Here is a 22428-nt window from a genome sequence, read left to right on the forward strand (position 1 = left end):
ACAATTCAAAAGGTTGCCCTCATTCTGTGGCACTGGCTGTCTTGCATGTTCTCCAGAGGTAAGTGACACACCCAGGTGATGGATGCCAGGATATACAACTCAAAATGTCTGGCCACAGCTGCCAATCCTTAAAAGAAAACCCTCTACCAATGATACAAACAGTGGAGGAAATGTTGCTGCACATAGATCTTTGACTCTTAAGACTTAAAGCAATAAATCAGATCATTTCAATCAGTTACATTAGGTAGAAGGACAGCCTCACATCTGCGTTGATAACAGCTATGCTTTCTTTTCTTGTGTCCTCACAAATGATGCAGTGACAAGGCTGACTTTCAATAACGTGAACAAGTCATTTGTATGTGTTTAAGATGTACAGGAAACACAATGGCTTCCGGTCAGGGAGTGATATCATAGATTAGATAACCCCAAATCCCATTTACAGTATGTGAAATCAATGCACAATGCAAGCTGCAACAATGGGTACTAAAATATTTGCAAGAGCCATATCTGAATGTATTTTCCATAAAATATTTTTCATTTATGTCTAATTCATCTTTTCTTTAGTTAAAATGTCAGAGCACCAACATGCAAAGTGAAACAAACTTTCAGAAGAGCATTTTTATTAAACCCTTTTTAAGAAACTCTACAAAGATAAAAGCACATGCAAGACAGAGGACTGGATTAGCAATACGATGTCACAGGAAGGCAAAAAAAGTACAGGAATCCTGAATCTAGTTCAAAGCAGGTTTGTAATTCATGGCACATGGTTCTACCTGTCTGCAGGAATCAGGATTGACGTAATGAAAACAAACATTTCACTATTTCAAAAAAGGATTGTTCTTTCCAAAAGAGAACTCATATCCACTTTACTTTTCAAGCACAACGGTACACACACAAAAATGACTTCCTCACAGTTATTTTTTGCTAATCTGAGGTTAAAAATTGACCACTCCCTCAAATGACTCAACATGCATTGAAGGTAAACATTGCCTTTCCAGTGTCAAGCCATTTGGCCCTTTCTCATGATAAGAGATTTCTTGTCTCTTGTATTACAAAGAAATACAAGACTATCATGATGTCATGAAGGACTGTTTAAGCAGACCTCATGTGAGGTGAATACTAAATGCCTTGTTTGTGGCCAATGTGTCTGCTGAGATGTGTTCGATCACTTGAGGACTACTTGTGTATACACATGATACAAGGCCCCAATTTCTGCACACCTCAATTTTTATGAAACAGAATTCAAAAAAGGTTTTAAAGCCAAACAGGCATCCTTCACATATTTTACTGTTCACAGAGAAGACACTCATTCATTTGCCTAAAGACACAATTGACTTCCTTTCCCTCTAGAAACACTTTGACTGTAAACACGACTTTAAGGGATGGCATACATTGATATGATATGACACTCCTGTCATTGGACTCTATACCACAAAAAAAGAGGGCAGGCCAGTTCATCACGTCAGTGTTGCGATGCGGTTTGGATGAAAACGGTCTACTGAGACGGAGAGGAGGATACCTGCCACTGACGGAATATAGCAAACACCCTTTTAGACTTGTCACGAGGGCCCTGAGAGAAAAGAAAGAAGAGAGAAATGTCATAAATTGTTATGTAAGGTGGTAACTTTAAATTTAAAAAACTAATTAGCATGAGGTCCATGCATCATTTTCTAGAGGATGTGGTCATTTTTGTTGTAAAATGCAAAGTTCATAAGTGTCGACTTGCCTGTCCTGGACTGCCTCCTGCTGTATTTGAGTTCTTCTTCATGGGAATGAGGAGGTCAAGAGCCGCCTTCCAGCCCTGCTGATGAAGCGCTGGGCCTCCATCCAGAAAGTGGGTGGCTCCTGGATCCACATTCTCCTTTCCCACAGAGATCCAGGGACACCAGTCTCTGTGCTGAGCGAGGGGGTCAAATGCATTCTTGTGCAGGAGCCCATCCTGAGAAAAGTAGGTAGTAGTTTGTGTTAGCCAAATCCAAGTATCTAGGTTATACCATCTTGTCTCAGGTAATAGGTAAAATACTGGATCAAGTGAGATTTGTATTTTATTTTATTTTTCCCATTAAAAACTGATATTAGAAATGACTCAAAGGGAAACAATGTTTAAATAAAGTCCTAGCACCTGTGCTCTCCTTGTGCCTTTAAGAGCTTGTCAGGTATATTGATATTATGTGATGATTGAGTGTTTGCATAGATGTATAGTGTTAGCCTCCTGTGCTATGACTACAACAAAACACTGCTTGTAAACTAGGTGCTTTTGACAGTGAGTCACCCCAGAATAACTTCTGCCCCTTCTACCTGTTCACAATTCATCATCATCATTTGCTGATGCTACTTATAAAAAGAAACTAGGAGCACTGACGAATCTCATTGCTAATGCAAAATCTGTCATGGAAGAATGAGATTGCACAGGGGCAAGAGTTGAAAATCACCAGCCTGTTATGAGTTTGACATAATAAAACGGCAAAAAGAAACAATCAGCAGAAATGTTAGTTCTTACAGGACTGCCAACTGATGAGAAGCACAGCCGTTTAGGAGGGCGATGCGGGCTGGCAGCGCCATCAGGCGCAGAGTTGTCCCCCTGTCCTCTACCGCGAGTTGCAGACCTTTTGCCCCTGAGCAAAGGACTTTGCAGCTCTTCACTGGGGCTTGGGGAGTCTCTGCTTCGAGCACGCAAAGATACGGGGGAGGCGGTTCCCTCACCCTATAACACACACCAGAACATGGTAAAAAAAAAACAGCCCAGTACATTTCACTTCCCATCGTTATACACAAAGTTAAGTATTCCTGCTTAGAATGAATATGTGCATATAAGCTGAGCTTGCTTAGCTTGTCAACATTCGTTTGCTTAAAGCTTGCCTGGTCAGAGCGGGTGGAGTCCTGGCTCCTTAGCTTCATGCGACATGGAGGTGTAGCAGGGGTGGATGAGGCAGAAGCAGGCTGTTCCCCATGGCTCTCATGCGTGGCTACTGAGGGAGTACCTGTTGCTTGAGCAGAGGGGCCTATAGTGTTTGGTGAGGCGTCTCCATCAACTTCCATTCCCTCCATCTGGTGGAAGTTCCACAAGCCCACCTTGCGCATACAGTACGAGCAGGTGAGGATGGGCAGGTTCATGGTTTGCAGAGCAGGGCTAAGATAGAGAAATTCATGGCTCAGACATCTTGATCAGGTGGAGGAGGGCTAATGTCATAGTTCTCAGTTTACTAAATGACATCCCGTCCTTTCATTGTATTTTCTTGCAGGAAGCTGGTACATGAGGATTCATTTGACATTAGAAATGTGCGTGTACTAGAAAATGTAACGTGTTAAGTGTCAAGCACAGCAAACGGGGAGTTTCATCTCACCTTGCAGCCCAGCCACTGAGAGAAACAATGCATGCAGCCACCTGGACAGCCAAAGGTTCTGAACATGGAGAGTCTCCCCTTCTTTTTCGTTCGTCCTCGATCAGCTGCAGTATGACACCGATGACATCCTCAGTCAAAGACTGCAAGGAAACACTGGACATTAATAACATGTGAACAACTGAAAATGCTATTTATTTTAATAGTTGAATACATCAACACATAACGTTCACATGTTTCTACAGTGAATCTGTCCTTTCCATAATCTCCTGGAAGCATTCCAAAACAATTTCGGCAAATGCGTAATGTTCATAATGCATTTTTGTCAATGTCCAACAAAGCCAAGACTCTTTTACCATCTCACCATAGACTTCAGCTGCTCCGGATTTATGGCAGGCAGCTGCTGTGCAAGGAGACAGGTGCTCTGGAAGCGCTCTAAGAAGGCAGTGAGAAGTGCTGATGGTTCACAGGCTGGAAGCAGCCAGAAACGCTCTGAAAACACATCAACATTCACCTTGACCATCATGTGGATAACTCAGGGTTATTTCAGCTGAAATTAAATAGTCAATACAAAATGTTCCTACCTGGGCATGGAAAGTCAGGCCAGGGGCAAAACTTCTCATGCTGCGTCTGAAGCTGCCTCGATATCTCCGCAATGCGGGATCCATCTATTAAGGAAAGAAGGAGAGTTGCTTGACCTTGATTTTTTTTGGCAGACTGGCAATATCAGTGTAATCGTTGCCAACATTAAATGTGCCCTTGTCTTTTTTTCTGTTACTTTAAGCTTTGCTCACATTTTTCAAAGTCTAAAGTTGGTTGTAGTGATGCACAGAGGAACGCCTGGCAGCTGGAGCACTTGAGCATATCGCAGCCAACGTTGATCCAGCCATATCTGGCGCACATCAGAGGGGACAGTCTGCGGGGTTTTCCTGCCCATTTCAAACAGTGCTATGCTAAGGAAAATTTCACTAAGACACAAAACAAGTATTGTTACATCATTATTACTCTGAATGTAAGTTGATATCCATACATTACCCAAATGGATCATTTAAGTTTCAACGTGTGAAATATCAAAAAACATATCAGAATTATAGATCCACAAGTGCCGTCTTTATAATTGGTCACATACATCTGGATGCATCATATAGGGTTTAAAAGGTTTAAAATTAGTAAAAGGATATTGAATAAGATTCCACTCTTGAGAAAAAGGCTTCTTTGTTGGTAGCTTCACAAGGTACTTGAGCGTTGCTTTGTACTTCCAGAACTTTCAAATTCCCTTGTCCTCTGACATACACATAAAGGGAAAAACAGATATTTAGTTTCCAGACACATGCTTCTTATTTGAATGATAAAACAATCATGATTTAATTAATTGTTTGTAGATTATGCGTAATATATACTGTACATACAAGATTCCACATTTTAAAAAACAACACGTGCACAGCTAGCCCTGAAATGCTGGCTGCAGGTCTACCAAATGTAATTAAACAAGTAATAAGGGGTTGGCTAATGGTGGGAATAGCAAACTAGCAGTAACATGCAGTAGTTATACAACAGTTCCCCTGAATGAAACGGCAGCATTCTTCTTTGCTTACCAAGATCTGTCTGTTATATTAATGCACAGTAGGAAGTCAAACTACATGTTTAACTGGGCAGCAAGTGGACAATAACCCAGATATGAATAGCAAACTAATAGAGTGTAATGTTACACTAAAACTTTCGGTCCCCACCCCCCTTAATCTGTGGCATGCACGCGAGCGATAGCACAATGAGTACTATAACAAATCTGTCCGGTAGATGAACAAGATGAACAACTTCATGCAAGTATAACAATGATGTGCAAACTCCCGGTCCTGGCCTACAAGCTCCCAAATCTGTGGAGACTTGTCCCTCTTCACATTCCGCTGAGTGAAGGCGGCTAAACGCAGCAGCAGAGCTGCCAAGCTAAGTGGCTAACCAAATGAGCTAACGTTAACTTGTTCTTCGGCCCCTTTAAATCAAACAAATAGCGCGAAACTGTTCAAAAAATGCACCTGTTGGATCCGATATCTGTTGATGACACTCCTTCATTAAGGAGTTCACGAACTTTCTCTGGAGATGTAAAAGAAGACTTTTGTTGATTAGTGTTGCCGAGACGATCCCCACGACTGCCGCCGAGAGTCGCCATGATCGGCTCTGTGGTCCCCCGGAAAATAAAACCTGAAAACAATCGTTCCGCTTTGTAAGACCCCAACCACAGCACATTACTGAGAGCACCGAACCTGCCTGATTTATTTACTGACAACTCTTATTTGAATTATGTAGGCGTTCTATATGTGGCACGATATACCTATCACAATGTCATTTATAAGAATTTATGAAGTTACAAGTTCATTTTATTTAGATTGCCATTGCTTTTTCCTCATTAGCCAAGATGCATTACCTTGTTTAAAGTGGGATTAGATAGTTGTATCCTTTTAAACGGAATAACCTTCCTCACTATATGATTATGCACATCAGTAATCCATTTTATTTGATAGTTCCTTCGCAGGGACATGAAATAGCTCATGTTAAAGCACTTGTATTACATTGGAACAATGGAGGAATTATTTGGATCCTTTAAGTAAAAGTAGTAGTACCATAATGTAAAAATACTCCATCACAAGTAAAAGTCCTGCATTCAAAGTCTTTAAAAGAAGTATAGAAGTATTGTCATCACATCCTCATTGTCAGCAGTGGATAAGTCTTCTATTTCCTCCTCCCTTTACTCTTCCCTCTCCACTGCCTCAGATGGAAGTACAGGTTTACATTCAGCCTCCATTCACTACAATGTCATCTTCTTTCACTAAACTCCAGTACATTATCTAACGTCTTGCTGATAACAAAGATGACAAAAAGAGTTAACAGCTCTCTCATGGGCTGATGGGGCCAGCAAGGTCTCCAACTGCTTCCCTCCCCTCTTAGAAACAACTCTAACAAGCTGAGATCGGGGATATGGGAACTGGATGAGATGTTAATGTCATCTCTATTCCTGTGTTATAATTAGTACAGTGAACAAAAGGCTCTCAACTTAATCTGTAGATTAATCAAATTTGGTATCAGTTACTTACTCTTTGAGCTGTACATCCACAGGCCACATGAATACTGTGCAAACTCTGTGTAGTTATTGTAAGTGATTTTAACATTCAGCAGCAGCTCCAAGGAACTTTGTTGTATTCTGGATATAACTACTGTTTGAGTACAAAATAAATCTGAGTCTGTACACATACACATACATCAGAGTTAGAATCAGTAAATGTTATATCACTGAAAACACCAGTCAATTATGTATGCAGGCTTTCTATTCCATACCTTGTAGATAATTTTAGTTCTAAAAATGACAAATGTTATTGATGCTATTGCTCCCACTAAGGTAAATGTAGTCTCTAGCAAGAAAACAAGCACGATGGAGGAATGTCCTGTTGGTAACAATTTAAATAAGAGAGTAAGACTTTGCATTTATGATTTAGAACTGACTGAGGAGGCTGACATAACTGTGGAAAAATAAGTTATAATAAATATGCCTTATTTGCTACTGTTGAGAAACCCTCCAGTTGTCCACTTATTGTGGTTGGTATTACAGTAATGGTTCTTAGTTACATCCCACCACCTCTGCTGCGCAGGGCAGAGCACCGGTCCACCTTTAAAGGAAAACATATCCTGTGGAGAACACTATTTAATCATTTTGAACACAATATCACACTGAAAACCAACTCAAATGAAAGCTGACACTGAAGTCAGGGGTCAAGGACCCCAAATGTAATGTTTTGTTTAATAGATATCCAAAAATAATTGTGCCAGGCACAGGGTGCTGTTTTATAAAGTTGACCAAAACCATGTTAACGCAATGCATTGTTTATTTTTTAAATAAGGCTTATATTCTAAAATGCATTGAAATGATTTTAAATAGATTTTATATTGTTTTATATATATTTGGGATATTGTTCAGGGTCGTAGCTACAGTTGAGGACACTGAGGTTATGTGCTTGGTAATATTTATAGGAATTTGGGGTTTTAATGAGTTTACATTCCAAGATTACACAAATATTACATATGTTGTTTTTAAGGCTGGTTCTGATTATGTTCTTAGGCAAAATACCTATAAAATAAAATAAAAGTATTTAATACTTTCCAACAGAATTACATACCTGGTAACATTTCAACAACAATTAAGGGTGATGCAATTCTATAGAAAATATAATTAAACAAATGTAATTGAAAAATGAAAATGAACTTTTCACTTGATGAATGACTTCCAACCCCTGAGAAAAAAAAAAAAACTGTTGTTTTGGAGACCGACCGCCAACACGCGCAGCCCCGCCCATCTCTAATGACGCAACGTCCTAATAACAAGCCCTCTGATTGGTCTAGTTTCACACGGCCAGGGGGTAAAATTGTGAATGGCTTCATACTGAATGAGATGTGAAATGATTTATAATGTTTTAGCAGCACTGTATGTTTTTTTTATTTGATGTGACGTTCTCCAGGACTGGATTGTAACGGGAACACGATGTCGGACGCTGAAGGTGCTCGCACTCGAGACCAGCTGAATAAATTCGAGAAACTGACACACAGGCCGCCGCACCGTGAGACGTTAGCAGGTCAGTCAACAACATTAGCAACTCATGCTAACTATAGCTTTTAACTTAACGTTGGCACATTTTGTCAGTCAAATATAAAACGTGTGACTGAGATCAGCTGCTCCACATACAATGCCACCTTTTTACATGTTAAGAGCTCAAACGTTGCCCTTACTTTTGACATTGCTAAGCTTAACGTTCAAGCTAGCAACATCCAGCTATTTTGCCTGTTTATCTTTTAAAAGCTTGTTAGCCATCATATCCAAGATAATACGTGAAAGAAAATGAATACAAAATGTTTATCATAGTGTTTTACCGTTTGTAAAACCCTATATTTTAGCTGCATATAGTGAACTTAGTAAGTATATGGCCTGACACAGTCATTTTACAGACCTGTTAAGGTTTAAGGCTGTGTTTTTAGGAGATTCAGGTCTGTGTAACGTTACTGGGTACTCATGATCTCCAGAACATAGTATTCAATGGACAAGCATGATTGAGAGGATCCATAATGGGTGGAAAAAGCCAGCAAAGATTCCTTCCCTTTTTGAGAGTCTTTGATTTCTAACAATTTGGATTTGGTTGTTAGTATTAGATTTATATGCTGTGGTAAATATTCAGTACCGATCCTGGCCCTGGTCTGTTTTTGTGTGTGTCACATACAGTCTTACAGTTGCCAAGGCCAGTAGTACACAGTCCAAATCAGGTCCCTCTGACTGGTATTGATAAGCAAGCATAGTCACCATAGACTACTATATAGCCTTACAGTTTACTAGATACTTTAATAAGCTCTAATTGATCTCCATAATAGTATTATTTTATAACATGCACTGACAATTTTAACTAATGCTAAAAGTAACCTGATGCCAATTCCTCTAAAGACCCAAACTCTTGCAGCGAGACGTTATTGAATGTTTTTACAGTGGTGCAGCTCTTGAAATAACTCATTCTTACAGACTTCACTGAGATATGTGGCCTAAAGAAACAGCCTCCCCCCACACAACGTGCACTCATTCTTCTGTTCATGTTCCAGCCATGTTTGTAGAGGTCTGGACTTGTCTCACATGTCAGAAGTGAATGTAACATTAACTTCAGGTATGTGGTCAAGCGTAGCTTTCTGAACACACCTTTTAGCTGTTTATTTGCAAACTGTTGTGCTTCTGAGTTTTGTAATATTTAGCTCTTGATTTTGAATGCACATTTTGTCTTTTGGACAAAAGCATCTGCCAATCGAATGTTGGCAATTGGGACAATAAAATACAACTTGCTTAATGCAAAGTTGTGTTGTTTTACTGGCACTAGATTTGTATCATTGTGGATGTTTGATCATGCCACCGCTTTATACTCCTCTGCTCTAGCTCTCTTCCCAGTCCAATACAAATCCTGATTATTTAAAATGCATTGGTTGGCTTAAACATCAGTGTTTAGTTGTATGTGATCTCAGTAACATCTTAATATCTCACATGGTTATGTTTTTTATGAAGCTATTTGCATAGCTTTCCTTATAAGGTGAAACTCTGAGCCTCACAGATGACACTATGAATTTCTGATGTGTATGTATTTCAACTACAATACAGTATGATATGAATAGACTTCTTTCTCTGTCAGCTTTATTGTCAGAGGGCAGATTTATTTTTGGATTCCACTACATAGGCCATATATACAGTATATATGTACAAGTATCATGCCAGGTTTTTACGGCTTATTCTCTCCAAGCAGCTGTATTAAATTGAGATTCAACTGAGTGTGTGTGTGTGTGTGTGTGTACACAATGTACAAATGTACCTAAATTGGATAAATGTCCTTTTTCTTTCAGATTTTTATGTGCAGCCAGTGATATTTACTTTACTTCAACTGACTTGTATTTATACTTAACTTATATTGGGCATCTGTAGCTTTTTGTGTGGATGTTTATCATATCGATCTAGTATCTCTGTAAGCATGCTCCCTCTCTCCTCATCCCAGAAAACTTTGTTCCTCCCTTCCTCAGGTCATCGTACTCCCCCTGCCCGCAGTGGGCATCGCTGTGTTGCTGACAACACTAACCTGTACGTGTTTGGAGGATACAACCCGGACTACGATGAGTCAGGAGGCTCAGAGAATGAAGACTACCCACTGTTCAGGGAGCTTTGGAGATACCACTTTGCTACCGGCTGCTGGCAGCAGATTCGAACAGAGGGCTATATGCCCACAGAGCTGGCGTCCATGTCAGGTAAGAACATTGTTCATTTAAAAAGTTGAACATTATGATACTTGACATTAGTATTTTATACACGAGACAAAATCCAGTTTTCTGCTAACAAATGTTTATGAAAATTGAGCTTTGTGTTGCTGTGTTTCTTCAGCCGTTTTGCACGGCAACAATCTCCTGGTGTTTGGCGGCACCGGGATCCCCTTCGGTGAAAACAACGGCAACGACGTACATGTTTGTAACGTGAAGTACAAGAGATGGTCACTGCTCAACTGTCGGGGGAAGAAGCCCAACAGAATCTATGGACAGGTAACCTCATAAATCATCCTGTCATTTGATTGCTCCCAATTCAAACGAGGGATTTGTAATATTTTAGAGACTGGTTCTAAATTTTAGTTTTTCAAATCAAGTGGATATAGAAACTTTTAAACTCTGAATTTACTAGGTTGTTTCTTCATATCTTTCCTCATTCAGGCAATGGTTATTATAAACGGCTTCCTATACGTGTTTGGAGGGACAACGGGTTACATCTACAGCACAGACCTGCACAGGCTGGACCTGACCACCAGGGAGTGGATCCACCTCAAGCCCAACAACCCTCCCGACGACCTGCCTGAGGAACGGTACGCCTTTTATGACGCCTGAATGTGCTACAGGATCAAACCGTAGCAAAGTTCTTAAAGTCCTTAACGTGGCGTGCTACTTTGTGTCACAGGTACAGGCATGAAATAGCACATGACGGACAGAGGATCTACATTCTGGGAGGAGGAACTTCCTGGACATCTTACCCTCTGGACAAGGTACGACACCACTAAGGGTATACTCGCCAAACACATGTTACTATATGCCACACAGAATTTCAAATTCAAAATGATTATCACCGTTTATGTTAAAGTTTGTTTTGTACACAAATCCATCTTAATCGCTGCACTAAACACTCTTAGTCTCTAATTATTGTGTCTTTTTTTTAATAGATACATGCTTACAATCTGGAGACTAATTCCTGGGAGGAGATTGCAACTAAACCTCATGACAAAATAGGTCCGTATTCTGCACCTCATCAGTAACTGTGTTTGTTCTCTTTCGCGCCGTTCTAAAAATGTCTGTGCTTCTGACAGGGTATCCTGCTCCTAGGAGATGCCATAGCTGTGTACAAATACGTAACGGTGAGAACTTTTCAAAAACGCTGTGCAGCGTATGATAAAAATAAATAATCATACTTCTGGTATTCTCCTTCAAAGATAAACGGGTGCTCCTGACATTACCTCCTGATGGTTAACTGATTGTAAAAGTAACTCCTTGCCCTGTACAACTATGTGAACAGTATCTGACTGTTGATTGTTCTCTATTGTAGATGTATTCATCTGTGGAGGCTACAACGGAGAATTGATATTAGCTGATCTGTGGAAGATCAACCTGCAGACTTTCCAGTGGAGTAAACTACCAGCGGTGATGCCTGAGCCGGCTTACTTCCACTGCGCTGCTGTCACCCCAGTTAGTACAACACTAGCCTTTCTAGTCACTCTACGCATTCACGTTCAATTACTGAGCTGTAGTTTACTCATGTCAGTGGGTTAGGGTGAATTACATGTTGATGATGGCAAGTCATTTAGTTATGTAATGTAACCCATGACATTCATATAAATGCTAAGAACAAATCTTTGTCAAATTCCCTACGAGATTAACTGATGTTTTTTTTTTAAGTTCTGTAAACAAATCATAATGAAGGAAAATGTAAGTTACCTTTTGCAGTGTTTTTTATAGAACACAATGGTAGAGCTTAGAACCTCAAGGCCCAGGTAGTTTCTCTAGTAAACTTAGTACTGAATTAAAAATATGTTTGACTTCCTCTCTTTCCTTCCCTCCGTCCCCAGGCTGGCTGTATGTACATCCACGGTGGTGTGGTTAACATCCACGAGAACAAGAGAACTGGCTCTCTGTTTAAGATCTGGCTGGCTGGGCCCAGCCTGCTGGAGCTATGTTGGGAGAAGCTCCTCAAGGCCTTTCCTCACCTGACTTCACTCCCCACCATGCAGCTGCTCAACCTTGGCCTCACACAGGAACTCATTGAACGCTTGAAATAGGCTGCACAGTGGAGGACGGACAAATGAATGAATGGATGGGACGGGCTGGGCTGGACTGGGAGGAGATGAGGTCTGACAGAGCACAGAATTTAATTCATAGCAAAATTCTCGGGAAAATGCCCTCTCCTTCCCCTGCCTAACGTAGCCCCGCCTTAAAACCAAAAACAATGGGATGCCTTCTTTTGTTTGTTCTTTTTTTTGTTTTGTTGCAGTTTCAGTGATGATAAAGAAAATAAATGTGGAATGTTTTATGGATTTTACTCAACCCCCCCCCCCCCCCCCCTCCCCTCCTCCACCACAGTTCCTTACATGATGCCTTTGTGTCAAGATGAACATGGAATCCTGTTTCTCATCCTCCAACCTGTGACAGCTGGAAATACTTTATTTTTGCCATTTCATGTTTTCAAAGACTGTCCTCTCCCACTTAAAAAACAAACAAACTGCCTTCTCTAGTACTTTTAAGAATTCTGTGCAAAAGAAGAATGCATGTGTATTTATTTGAAGGACTAAATCCGTTTTCCTGGGGGGGGGGGTCTACTCATCACCTGATATTGCTGTTTGCACTTTGTCTTGCATATTTGTGGACATTTACTTTGTTTAGTTTTTTTAATAGATCCTATAAGCAGTCTATCTTCAGTCAAAAAAATGGCAGACAGTGTTTTTGCACATTTTAGCCAATTTAATTCAAATCTCATGCATAATTTTCCTTTATGCTGACTTGTCATGTTTTAGATTTTTTTGTAATGTTTTTGCGACCTTCCAGGCAGCCTTTTTATTTCAGTTATATCCCTATGGTATAAAAATCACCTTCCAGAAGCTTGAGCTTTACATAGTCAATCACACTGATTTTCGTGTTTTTATTGTTGAAGTTATGTTATCCTTGCATAACTGACAAAGCAGACATGGTGGCCACAATGAAGTATTAATCATCTTAAATTCCAAGTCTTTCTGGAAACCAGTGTTTGCCTGGAGGGAAGGAAAAACATTTTTTTTTTTTTTAAGTTATGGTATGCCTTGAAAATGTTCATGAGTAATGTTTTCTGTGGTAAGTTAGTTAAAACATGCAGAAACACTGTATGCTCTTCATTAGTTTGTGAAGAAAAGGTTCAATGCTGGGTTTGCCTGTCTGAGCCCTTGTATTTCCTGTCTTTTTCCATTATGTTACACCCCAGTCTGCAAAGAAGTTCAAAACTATTTAATTTCACCCCGTTCGCTTGCAGCTCTCATTTGTAAACCAAACCATGCAACACATCACTGTGAATTTGGTGCTCTTTAAAACTTCATTCTAAATGCTTTTATTCGAATAAAGACTTATTTCTGTTCACTTTTACTCCCTCTCTGTTGACGCAATGTTTTTCACAGGGAGTTGCTTTAGTAGCAGGCTTATACAAACATTTGTTTATACTGCAGTGCCTTTTTCCAACTTTTAATAAGGCTGAAATGTCACTAATACAGGCAGTAAAAGATCTTTGCATGTTTAGACAAAGGGTTTATGTTGAACATTGTCTTTTTAAGTAAGTGAACATTTAAACCATTTTCAATAAGCCGTTACATATAATAACTCCATCTTTGTGTCAAATAGCAATTTTGTATCCTGTTTAAAGGGTGCAGAGGCTTTGTATTCTCTTCCTGTTAACGGCCAGACAGAGCCTTCAGGACAGATGCAGCATATTGGGCATTTAACATGTCAAGTTAATGTGTTCTATACAGTTATGTTTAATTATTGAAATTAACAGATGCCAAATAATGTTGCAACTTGAACAAAGCATATTTTTAGAACGAGAGATTGGGTGAGACCGAGGATGGGATGTTGCCCGATGGTTTGATCTGCCTGCACTTCTTTACCACGCCCCTTTTATTTCTGTTCTGCATAACTACTTTGTGCATGATGTCATGCCCTGCTTTTTATATTAACATCAAACCTTTACTTTGGGACATAGTTTTAAAAAGGTGACCACTAAAATGTTGTACAGTAGGCTTGTGTGAATGTTGTGGAGTACTGTCAATAAAAGTGTTCTGTAAATAGCTCTGTTCCCTTTGCTTGACTAATTACTAGCATGACGCTCAATAAAAATATTTTCTATTTTAGACTTTCATAAGTTGCTGTTGCCACACACTGGATCAAGACGGTAACATGTCATGTGTCCCGTTAGATGAAGAACGAAAGTGCCAAAATGTCAATAATTAACTTTATATAGAGCCATAATGCAAAAAATATATCTATCTAATATCATTTCTGGTGGTGGTCATTTTTCAAACACATTTTGTAAATAAGAAATAATGTAGGTCGTGAAGTTGAAAATAAGTCTGATTTCACAGACACGTTTTATAAATTGTAGCATTTATTATGTTCTTTATAAACCACATATCACAATATATCAGAACCAATAATGAATACCACAAATTTACATTTAAATGCAACAGTAAAAATAAGTTAGATTTTAAATTTATTTATTTTTTTAATCACAGCCAGAACTGGAAATATGTTCAAGTGCGCAAAACACTATTTCAGTATCATATTGACAAATGGCAGACGGCTATATATTTACAGCAACAGTTTTTCAAAACCCTATCCAAATCTTTTTCTATCTGTTGTGCCACCGAAGCCACATTTTACGTGGCTTAAAATGTTTAGAGATTTAGGATTTCCTGGCCAGCAGATCAACAAGAGCGTGGAGAAGGAGCAAAGAAGTAAAGGGCCAAAAGGATGAGGTAGACCACCACTAGTGCAGTGCCTGCAAACAAAACAGAGTTGATTATGATCAACATGTTAATTCATTTTGCCGGACAAAAAAAAAAAAAAACCTCATGACTCCGCATGGTTTTAAAGTTAGATATGACGAATTGTGTCATTTTCTTTTGCTCACACATCCAAGAATCTCTCTTGGTAAGTGTGAAATTATGATTTCCATTTGTGATGTGGATAATTCTCGGTATCCTGACTTACCCTGAAAGTAGTCACACTTTCCATCCATGAAGATGTAATTGACCAGAATGACACTGAAGATGCTGGCCCAGAGATGGATATCACTGAACACAAGCACAAATCCAACATCCTGGGGAGGGGGGAGGGGGGGAAACGAAAATGTTTTACCAAGTCAGGATTGAAAAAAATGCATTATGTTAAGAAATCTATTAATTAGAAACACTTTGCACTTACATAGAAGGCATTAAAGAGAATGAGCAGTGGAATCTGAATCATGCAGACCTGCACAGCAATGCAACTGCCCACTTCAAGGCTGTGGACCAAAAATATACACGTTAAAATGTTTACAACTCCTTTTGGCTCAAAGGACCTTAGTATCAACTCGTGTATACAGCAACAGCACATTGTACTCGTACCTCAGGCTGATATTGTTCTGCAGTGCAAATTGGATCCCATTGACAATCTCAGGAAGCTCTGGCACCATGGCCAACACTGTGACACTGATGAAGTACTGCAGCATCAAGTACAAAGAAACACATTGAGGTAGATGCATGTGATTATATCTAACTCTTTTATGTGTGCTTTTTCTTAACTCTTGGATTTAGTTTATCAAAAAGGTTTTGCAGGTTGTGAATTTCAACTCTCTAAAAATAAAGCATTTTGAATACCACGGAGATGGAGGAATGGGTCAGCATGGGCTCGATATTCTCCGTGGTGAGGTCAGCGCAGCAGGCCATCAATATCGTGGCAACAATCAGCACTCCAAGAGCCCTCGCCCGGGACCAGTGGACTACATGATGACCTGATTGTGGAATACACATCATAAGCTTTACGGAGTTTAACATTTATGACTTACCTCACTGTTGCAGGACGTGTTGTTCTCCCTCTTCACATCCGTCCAAATCGAGTTCTAAACTTTCTCCAGTATTTTGGTTCTTCACCCTCACATGCTAAAGGGTTTTGGCATGCACACATTTTCCTTACATGCATAAATATAGCAGGCAACAGACAGAGTTAGTGCTTGCAATTTCATGCTCCTTCACCCAAAGATTAAAGAACACTACATGCACACCACACACACACACACACACACACACACACACACACACCTCTTGCAATGTGACTGCTGGAAACAATGCTGGAATTAATACACGTGCTGGCTGCAAGGAGATGGCCAGTGGTGACCTCACCATTGGGGTGATAGTTGCTAGTACCCTCTTGTGCGTACTGACCACCGTGTGCATGGCCCCCGTGACCATCGCTGATATGGATATCATAGATGTGGGAGTGGGTTTTTAGGGTGAAGATGAGGCCAATCAGGTATGCAGCAGGCAGCAGCACAGCAATTGTGTACACCAGGGGCCTGGAAAACATTTTTAGAATAAGATCATTTAATAGTGAGTTAAAACACTATTGAGTTGATTACTTTAAAACATAATATATACAAAATATAAAATGCATGTAGCATCTGGACTTACTCAATATGGGGCAGGATCAATTGTGGGTCAGCTGGACTCTGTTAAAAACAACAAAAATGGAGAAAATCTTGTCATTTTAAAAGCATTTTTTATATAATCAAGCTGTGTAGAACCATGAAAATGACATATTTATCGTTCTCCACAGCTTGATTATATAGAAAGGAGCGTGAGGAATGTGATATAGACATCAAGGCAGTGAAGAACTGCAAACAGGAGTCACACTGTGCTCCCCTAGTCACTTCCAAGTGCAGGGACAATTGGCAACATTGGAATTAAAAAGTGTTCTGAAACTTGCATAAAGTCACATGAAGGTTAAGTGAAGCAGCCCACCGTTTCGTAGTGACAATCCTTGCAGATGAAGGGTACGCTGCCATTGCCTGGAATATTGGTGCAGCTTCCACACACCAGATTACCGAAGGTCTTTGAGAAGAGGGTGGGAGCAAAAATACCTAGGGACAATATTACAACATGAGGGTCGAGGTTTATGAAAGACGTATTGTTTAAAATTAGTTAAATGTGCAGCTGCCTTACATACCTCCTACGGATATGAAGAGCAAAGCGGAGCTCACTCCGGCTGAACGACTGTTAAACCGCTGCTCTCTGTGTTTAATGCCCCCGATGATCATACAGATACCCTGTGCAGTTGACAAACAGACAGACAGTCAGTCAATCATACAGAGGGTCATAATGCTGCATGTTGAATAATATGGACATATGTTCGCTTGTCACTCACAGGGACGAACAGTATACAGCCGAGCAAGGTCCCAGTGAGCGCTGCTTTGACGATCTCTTCGTAACATTTGGTGCCAGCATTGTGTCCCTGCAGCAGTGCCGTGATGTAGAACGTCATCTCGGTGATGGAGCCGAACGTCGCATTCACCACCGCTCCCACTGCGAAGTTACTCTGTGCAGAAATGCTGTGGGAATACGCACAGTTACCGATACAATTCAATGTATTGTGCATCAGAATTCAGGAAGAAAATTACTTTCTACTGGTCAATGACAAAAATGCATTAAAAAAAAACAGCTTACCTGGCTATACCCATGCCAATATAGTAGGATAGAGGAATGATGGAAGTGATGGCTGTGGCAAACTTGGTCTCCGCACTGCAGAATTTGTGTTTACGGTCAGTGTAGCCCATAATGACAGTGATGAAGACCAGGGGAAGCAGGTCTGCAGGGAACATAGACTTAAGGAGAACAAACAGTTGGACAGCAGACACACCAGTACTGCATTGTACACGTACACGGTGCCACCTTGCTATAAAATCAGGATTGATTGGGGATGGCAAATATATATTACTTGCAAAGGATAAATAGATTTCTTCAACTCTTAGCTTGTACTAATTCTTTAGACCAGAAATGACACTGACACACAACTCTACTACATAATACATTTTGTGAGTACACTGGAGTCCAGTATATTATAATGCGATCTAATGGCACTTACCTCTTAGCATTTTCTTTACAAGCCCCTTAACTTTCATCAAGTGTAATCCAACAACCCAAAAAGGATACTGAGAGCGAAAATGTTGATTCCTTGGACAGTGTATTTGTAGTAATACACATTGAAAGCTTTATAACAGCATAAGATGTTTCTGGACTCACACACAGATGTCTGCAGAAGAGAAATGTATGTTACAAATTCCTTTATTAGATGTTAACAGTCAGTCAATAAGGTTTAAAGGGCTAGTTTACACAAATCAAAAAAGAAAACACTTTTCTCTGCTTCCCTCTAGTGGTATATAGATTTGAAAAATGTATCAGCCACATGTCCTTCCATGAACAACATCCTGGTTACTCTGGATAATCCACCAATGTCAGTAAAAAACTGTCCACATTGTGAGACGCAGATATATTAAAACATTTGCAAATAAAACCCAGACTATGTACAGCACAGGTAACGTACCACTTGGGGGGAAGGGAGAACTATGTCATTTGTGTTTTGGTTGAACTGACCCTTTAAAAAAAAAAAATAAAGAGGAAAAAAGTCATAGTAGATGCACTAATTAGATTATCCATTTACACACTGCAACAGTTTGTGCCATCATTTACATTAACACGTGTAGCACTTCAGTTAAATGATGGTGTACCTTTTCTATTCTGTGGATCTGAACGTCCTCTGGTGCCATGAGGAGGACAATGGTCATTGTGCGAGCATTCATCTTGGCTACAGGTATAGTGAAGACCAGCAGCCAGGAGAGCACACAGGCCAGGGAGTGGACCACAGCCAGGATAGGGTAACCTAGCAACAACCAAACATAAGTGCTGATGCGACACTGCAGAGAGGGACAAAGAATATTTAAAGTCATTAATAATATTTCTGAATATTACAAATCGTTCAATGCACAAAGTGATTAAGCAGATTCTGACTTTCTTACCCAGTGCTTTGAAGTAGTTGTAGCTGGTTCTGGGACAGGGATCTCAACAGGGATTGGGGAAGACATCAGAAGGGGCGAGGACTCCTTGTCCCCGACAAGGTTCTTGATGACTTCACTGTCCCTCTCTTCAGGAATGACCTCACACTTTAGAGGCTTCACAATGGCTCTCTTAGCCATCTCACCGGCCTGAAAGGGAATAATTACTTGTTGTGATACGTCTCAGATACGTGTGCAATGGCACTTAAATGTTATACTAATATATCAAATGACCTTTTCAATCGACTTCCCAAATGGCCAAATGAAGTACCACGCCATCTTTAAACAAAGTTTGCCTAAGAAAACAAAAAACAAAATGACATGATGTTCCACCTTTCAGGGGACACTACAGTAGTGAGGGACGCCGCTGGTTTACAGGACACATACCATAAGGGGCTCCGCAGATCGTTAGAAACATTACAGGACAAATGAGGCAGTAGATTAAAGATATCCACCATCCAAATAAAAGGACATAAATGATGTTCCCAAAGGTGATCACTGAGCCTGAAAGAGAGGAGAAATCACAAATACAGGTTATTGCTTTGTAGTGTAGGTTGTGTTAAACAGAATAAAAGTGCAAAGAAGAGAAGAAGAAAGACCTTCTAGAGGCTTAACAACGCTGAGATCAGAGTAGAGCGCTTTGATGATGTCTGATCGGTCTTCAATGGGCTTCTCGGTAACATTGCCCTTCCACTTTCTGAAGCCAAACTGGAGAAAAAAAAGCGTGATTTTGGATTAAAAGTATGTCCCACAAAACATGTCTTGTATTGTTCACACATGTATCAAACTTAGTTCAACTCCACATCAACACTGAATCTAATAAACCTAGGAACGCAGTAACTTTTCACATCTGTATTTTAAAATACATGCATTTGAGAAGTAGTGAGCATACAACTGGATAAATGACACTTGGATAATACTGCACGAGTTGCGTGATAGTTTGCATCAGATGTTTCTGATATAGTTCAGCGTGGAGGCATCCGAGCAAAACTACGTTTTCTACATGAATTCAAGTCGAGTCATTGATATACTGGCGATCATTTTGGGGTTCAATATTCTTTTAACCCAGTCATGGCCCACCTTGTAGTTGTTGGCTTCCCTGTGTGCCTCCACCTCATTCTCAGCTCTGATTGTGGTCTTTGTGGTGCCTTCATGCCAACCCTCTTCTCCATACCGAGACAGAGTAGATGGGGAGGTGCCGTGTCCTGTGCAGATCACAGCTGTGAGAAAACTCTTCCACTTCTCTGGTCTATAATTAAAAGTCTCCCATGTCCACACCTTACACAAACGTAGCTTCTGTAGATTTTTGTCATGCCAAATTTGATCTTATTTCATGACAGTAATCATTTTTTTTGTGCCATTAACAAACGTCTCATTCACCTCTGTAGACGGTGAGGAAACATTTCGGTGTGTAGAAGTTGTGGGCAGAAGCATCTGGAGAGGTCGACTCCGCTCCGCCTAGCTCTGGATGATGGGGTCCGACACAGAGCCTATCAGTTTGGCACTGTCGCCGGGGAACCCAATGTTGCTGTTCAGGATCTACAGCGTTTTCTGAGTGTGGCAATATCATGGAGAACAGAGTTATGGATTTAAAAAAAGGCATATCACACATCCAGCAATAAAACTAGATTTGTTTTTCTCTCCAAAAGGCTGAATTAAGACTGAAGATGTGAGTTAAGGTGCAGTCAGCGATTCAAATCCAACACACTTGTTACTACAAAAAAGTACCAGGTGCTAGCCCTTGTGGAAAACCAAAAAAAAGAGCGAGTCGAGTGGAGCCGTACCATGCAGTGGAAACGCGCCATGAGTGGCTTGGACTGAGCCACACAATGCTATTCCAGCCAATCATTAACATTGGCCGTTTTTGCTTGTGTACAGGACAGGGGGGAAGGCCATGGATGTATAAAGAGAAAGGCAGTGGTAGAGAGAGAAGGGTAAATCTGGAGGAGAGTTGTTCAAAAATCTTTCTCCAGAATCGCCGACTCCAACTTTAATGATAAATCCACACACTAAGTCACCTGCTTGAGAGGTTATCATTGCATTAGAGGTGTGAGGTTGATTAACATCCAGTACCAACGCCCTCCAGCCACGGACATGTGTGTGTGACTAACAAAAACCTCCTGAGAGTCATGCAGAGTGTCCCCTCAGTCCCCATGAAGATAACTGCTGTCTGCCAAGACTGATCCCATTATAAATGCATTGCAACACATAGAGATAAGACAACTTGGTGCTATACTTTCTACCTCCTTCTTAACGGTCACTCCTATGTCTAATAAAAGATGCAACGTAAACGTTAAATGGATACATTTAGGATATGCAAACTGATGATGCACATTCAGAAATAACTTCTTTCAACTTCAAAGAAAACTAATATTAATTTGTTGCTAGATGCCCCTTATAAAACTACTTTGGTAGTGAGCTGACAACCTTAAGAAAACAGGCAGAAGTAATAGGGAGATGAGAGAGCTGTGGTTTTGGCTGAGGAATGAAAGTTAGGAACAAACTCAAACCAAACCCACCAAATGAACATGATGTAAACACGATGGATTAACTGCATTGTGATCAAGTTGCGATCACCAAAAGGCGATCACCTTTAAAATACAGGAAATAACTGATTTAAGACACAATCCTCACCTCTGGCCTACCTGTCCGAGCATACAAGTACACCGACAGTGAAGTTTAAAATGACTTTAAAACAATTCTTCTAGGAATAAAGAGACTTTTGTGGAGCTTGGCACACAAACAGAAACGCAAATGTTCACGTTTAGCTTAGATTGGAGGAAGGTTTGGTAGCACAGGTGACTTTGATCAACGCGCTTACGACAAAGTCGGATGTAAAAAGAAGCAAATAAATAAACACGAAGACAAGTGATGACAGCCCGGGTTTTTAAATCCACAGAGAAGCGCATGGTGTCGGAATGGCTACAGCTGCAGCAGAGTAGTTTGATCTCACCTGAGGTATCAACTGCAGATCTTGTCCGCAGGTTCTCTGTATCACCTGGCATCAGGGAACACTTTTCGTGGGACATTTTGTTTGTTTATTCCCCAAGTGTCACTCCTGTATCATCTGTGCGTCGACCGTTCACCCACTCCTTATGAAGTCTGCTGTGCGCGTTGATCACCACGGGAGGCTGACACCCAGCACAGACAGAGAGGGGCGGGGAGGGGGATGTGGCAGGGAAGACTTTTAAAGACATTTTAAATCTGACTGTTTTGAATCCTTATATCCACCCTCAAGTCTTATTTTCTTCCTACATATGTTTTATATGTACCTTTCTTTCTATTGATGTATTTGGACGTATTTTTATTTTATATATATATATATATATATATATATATATATATATATATATATATATATATATATATATATATATATATATATATATATATATA

The 22428-nt window shown here is 40.2% G+C and overlaps 3 protein-coding genes across 6 annotated transcripts; 1 reads left to right on the forward strand and 2 right to left on the reverse strand.

The window, feature by feature from the left end:
- Window positions 1-603: 603 nt before the first annotated feature.
- zc3hc1 (zinc finger, C3HC-type containing 1) lies at window positions 604-5576 on the reverse strand. Its single transcript, XM_029461517.1, has 10 exons — window positions 5375-5576; window positions 4523-4625; window positions 4136-4286; window positions 3926-4009; window positions 3706-3833; window positions 3345-3484; window positions 2860-3130; window positions 2501-2704; window positions 1727-1939; window positions 604-1570 (listed from the first exon to the last, which is right to left on the reverse strand). Exons 1-10 carry the CDS (start codon window positions 5506-5508, stop codon window positions 1496-1498), a joined length of 1503 nt encoding a protein of 500 aa, XP_029317377.1. The 5' UTR covers window positions 5509-5576; the 3' UTR covers window positions 604-1495.
- Window positions 5577-7728: 2152 nt separating this feature from the next.
- On the forward strand, window positions 7729-14236 carry klhdc10 (kelch domain containing 10). Its single transcript, XM_029462468.1, has 9 exons — window positions 7729-7960; window positions 9927-10148; window positions 10282-10436; window positions 10602-10750; window positions 10843-10927; window positions 11102-11168; window positions 11246-11293; window positions 11482-11621; window positions 12002-14236. Exons 1-9 carry the CDS (start codon window positions 7870-7872, stop codon window positions 12209-12211), a joined length of 1167 nt encoding a protein of 388 aa, XP_029318328.1. The 5' UTR covers window positions 7729-7869; the 3' UTR covers window positions 12212-14236.
- Window positions 14237-14541: 305 nt separating this feature from the next.
- Window positions 14542-22203, reverse strand: cax1 (cation/H+ exchanger protein 1). 4 transcript variants are annotated; one of them, XM_029462188.1, is made up of 21 exons: window positions 21986-22203; window positions 20413-20583; window positions 20113-20237; window positions 19632-19740; window positions 19420-19536; window positions 19267-19328; window positions 18997-19182; window positions 18709-18894; window positions 18525-18575; window positions 18134-18233; window positions 17648-17789; window positions 17349-17532; window positions 17151-17250; window positions 16946-17064; window positions 16616-16653; window positions 16370-16500; window positions 15806-15939; window positions 15554-15648; window positions 15372-15450; window positions 15159-15267; window positions 14542-14946 (listed from the first exon to the last, which is right to left on the reverse strand). In XM_029462188.1, exons 1-21 carry the CDS (start codon window positions 22059-22061, stop codon window positions 14873-14875), a joined length of 2388 nt encoding a protein of 795 aa, XP_029318048.1. In that variant the 5' UTR covers window positions 22062-22203; the 3' UTR covers window positions 14542-14872. The 4 variants fall into 4 exon arrangements, with proteins under 4 accessions (XP_029318048.1, XP_029318046.1, XP_029318049.1 ...); XM_029462186.1 differs by having other exon boundaries at window positions 16247-16500; XM_029462189.1 differs by lacking the exon at window positions 18525-18575.
- Window positions 22204-22428: the final 225 nt, after the last annotated feature.

This window comes from Cottoperca gobio, chromosome 23 (genome assembly GCF_900634415.1).
Source record: "Cottoperca gobio chromosome 23, fCotGob3.1, whole genome shotgun sequence".
Lineage (NCBI taxonomy): Eukaryota > Metazoa > Chordata > Actinopteri > Perciformes > Bovichtidae > Cottoperca > Cottoperca gobio.

Bases quoted from the DNA above. Each gene is read 5' to 3' on its own strand.
- cax1 (XM_029462186.1), bottom strand. From the start codon at position 22,061: ATGTCCCACGAAAAGTGTTCCCTGATGCCAGGTGATACAGAGAACCTG. The intron at 19,741-20,112 runs GTGGGCCATGAC...TTTTTTCTCCAG, and splicing joins GGGAAGCCAACAACTACAAG to TTTGGCTTCAGAAAGTGGAA. The intron at 16,654-16,945 runs GTGGGCTGCTTC...TGTTTTTAACAG, and splicing joins AGGATTGTCACTACGAAACG to AGTCCAGCTGACCCACAATT.
- zc3hc1 (XM_029461517.1), bottom strand. From the start codon at position 5,508: ATGGCGACTCTCGGCGGCAGTCGTGGGGATCGTCTCGGCAACACTAAT. The intron at 3,834-3,925 runs GTAGGAACATTT...ATGTGTTTTCAG, and splicing joins GCCTGACTTTCCATGCCCAG to AGCGTTTCTGGCTGCTTCCA. The intron at 1,940-2,500 runs GTAAGAACTAAC...TACTTTTCTCAG, and splicing joins TCTCATCAGTTGGCAGTCCT to GATGGGCTCCTGCACAAGAA.
- klhdc10 (XM_029462468.1), top strand. From the start codon at position 7,870: ATGTCGGACGCTGAAGGTGCTCGCACTCGAGACCAGCTGAATAAATTC. The intron at 10,928-11,101 runs GTACGACACCAC...TTTTTTTAATAG, and splicing joins CATCTTACCCTCTGGACAAG to ATACATGCTTACAATCTGGA. The intron at 11,294-11,481 runs GTGAGAACTTTT...TCTCTATTGTAG, and splicing joins CTGTGTACAAATACGTAACG to ATGTATTCATCTGTGGAGGC.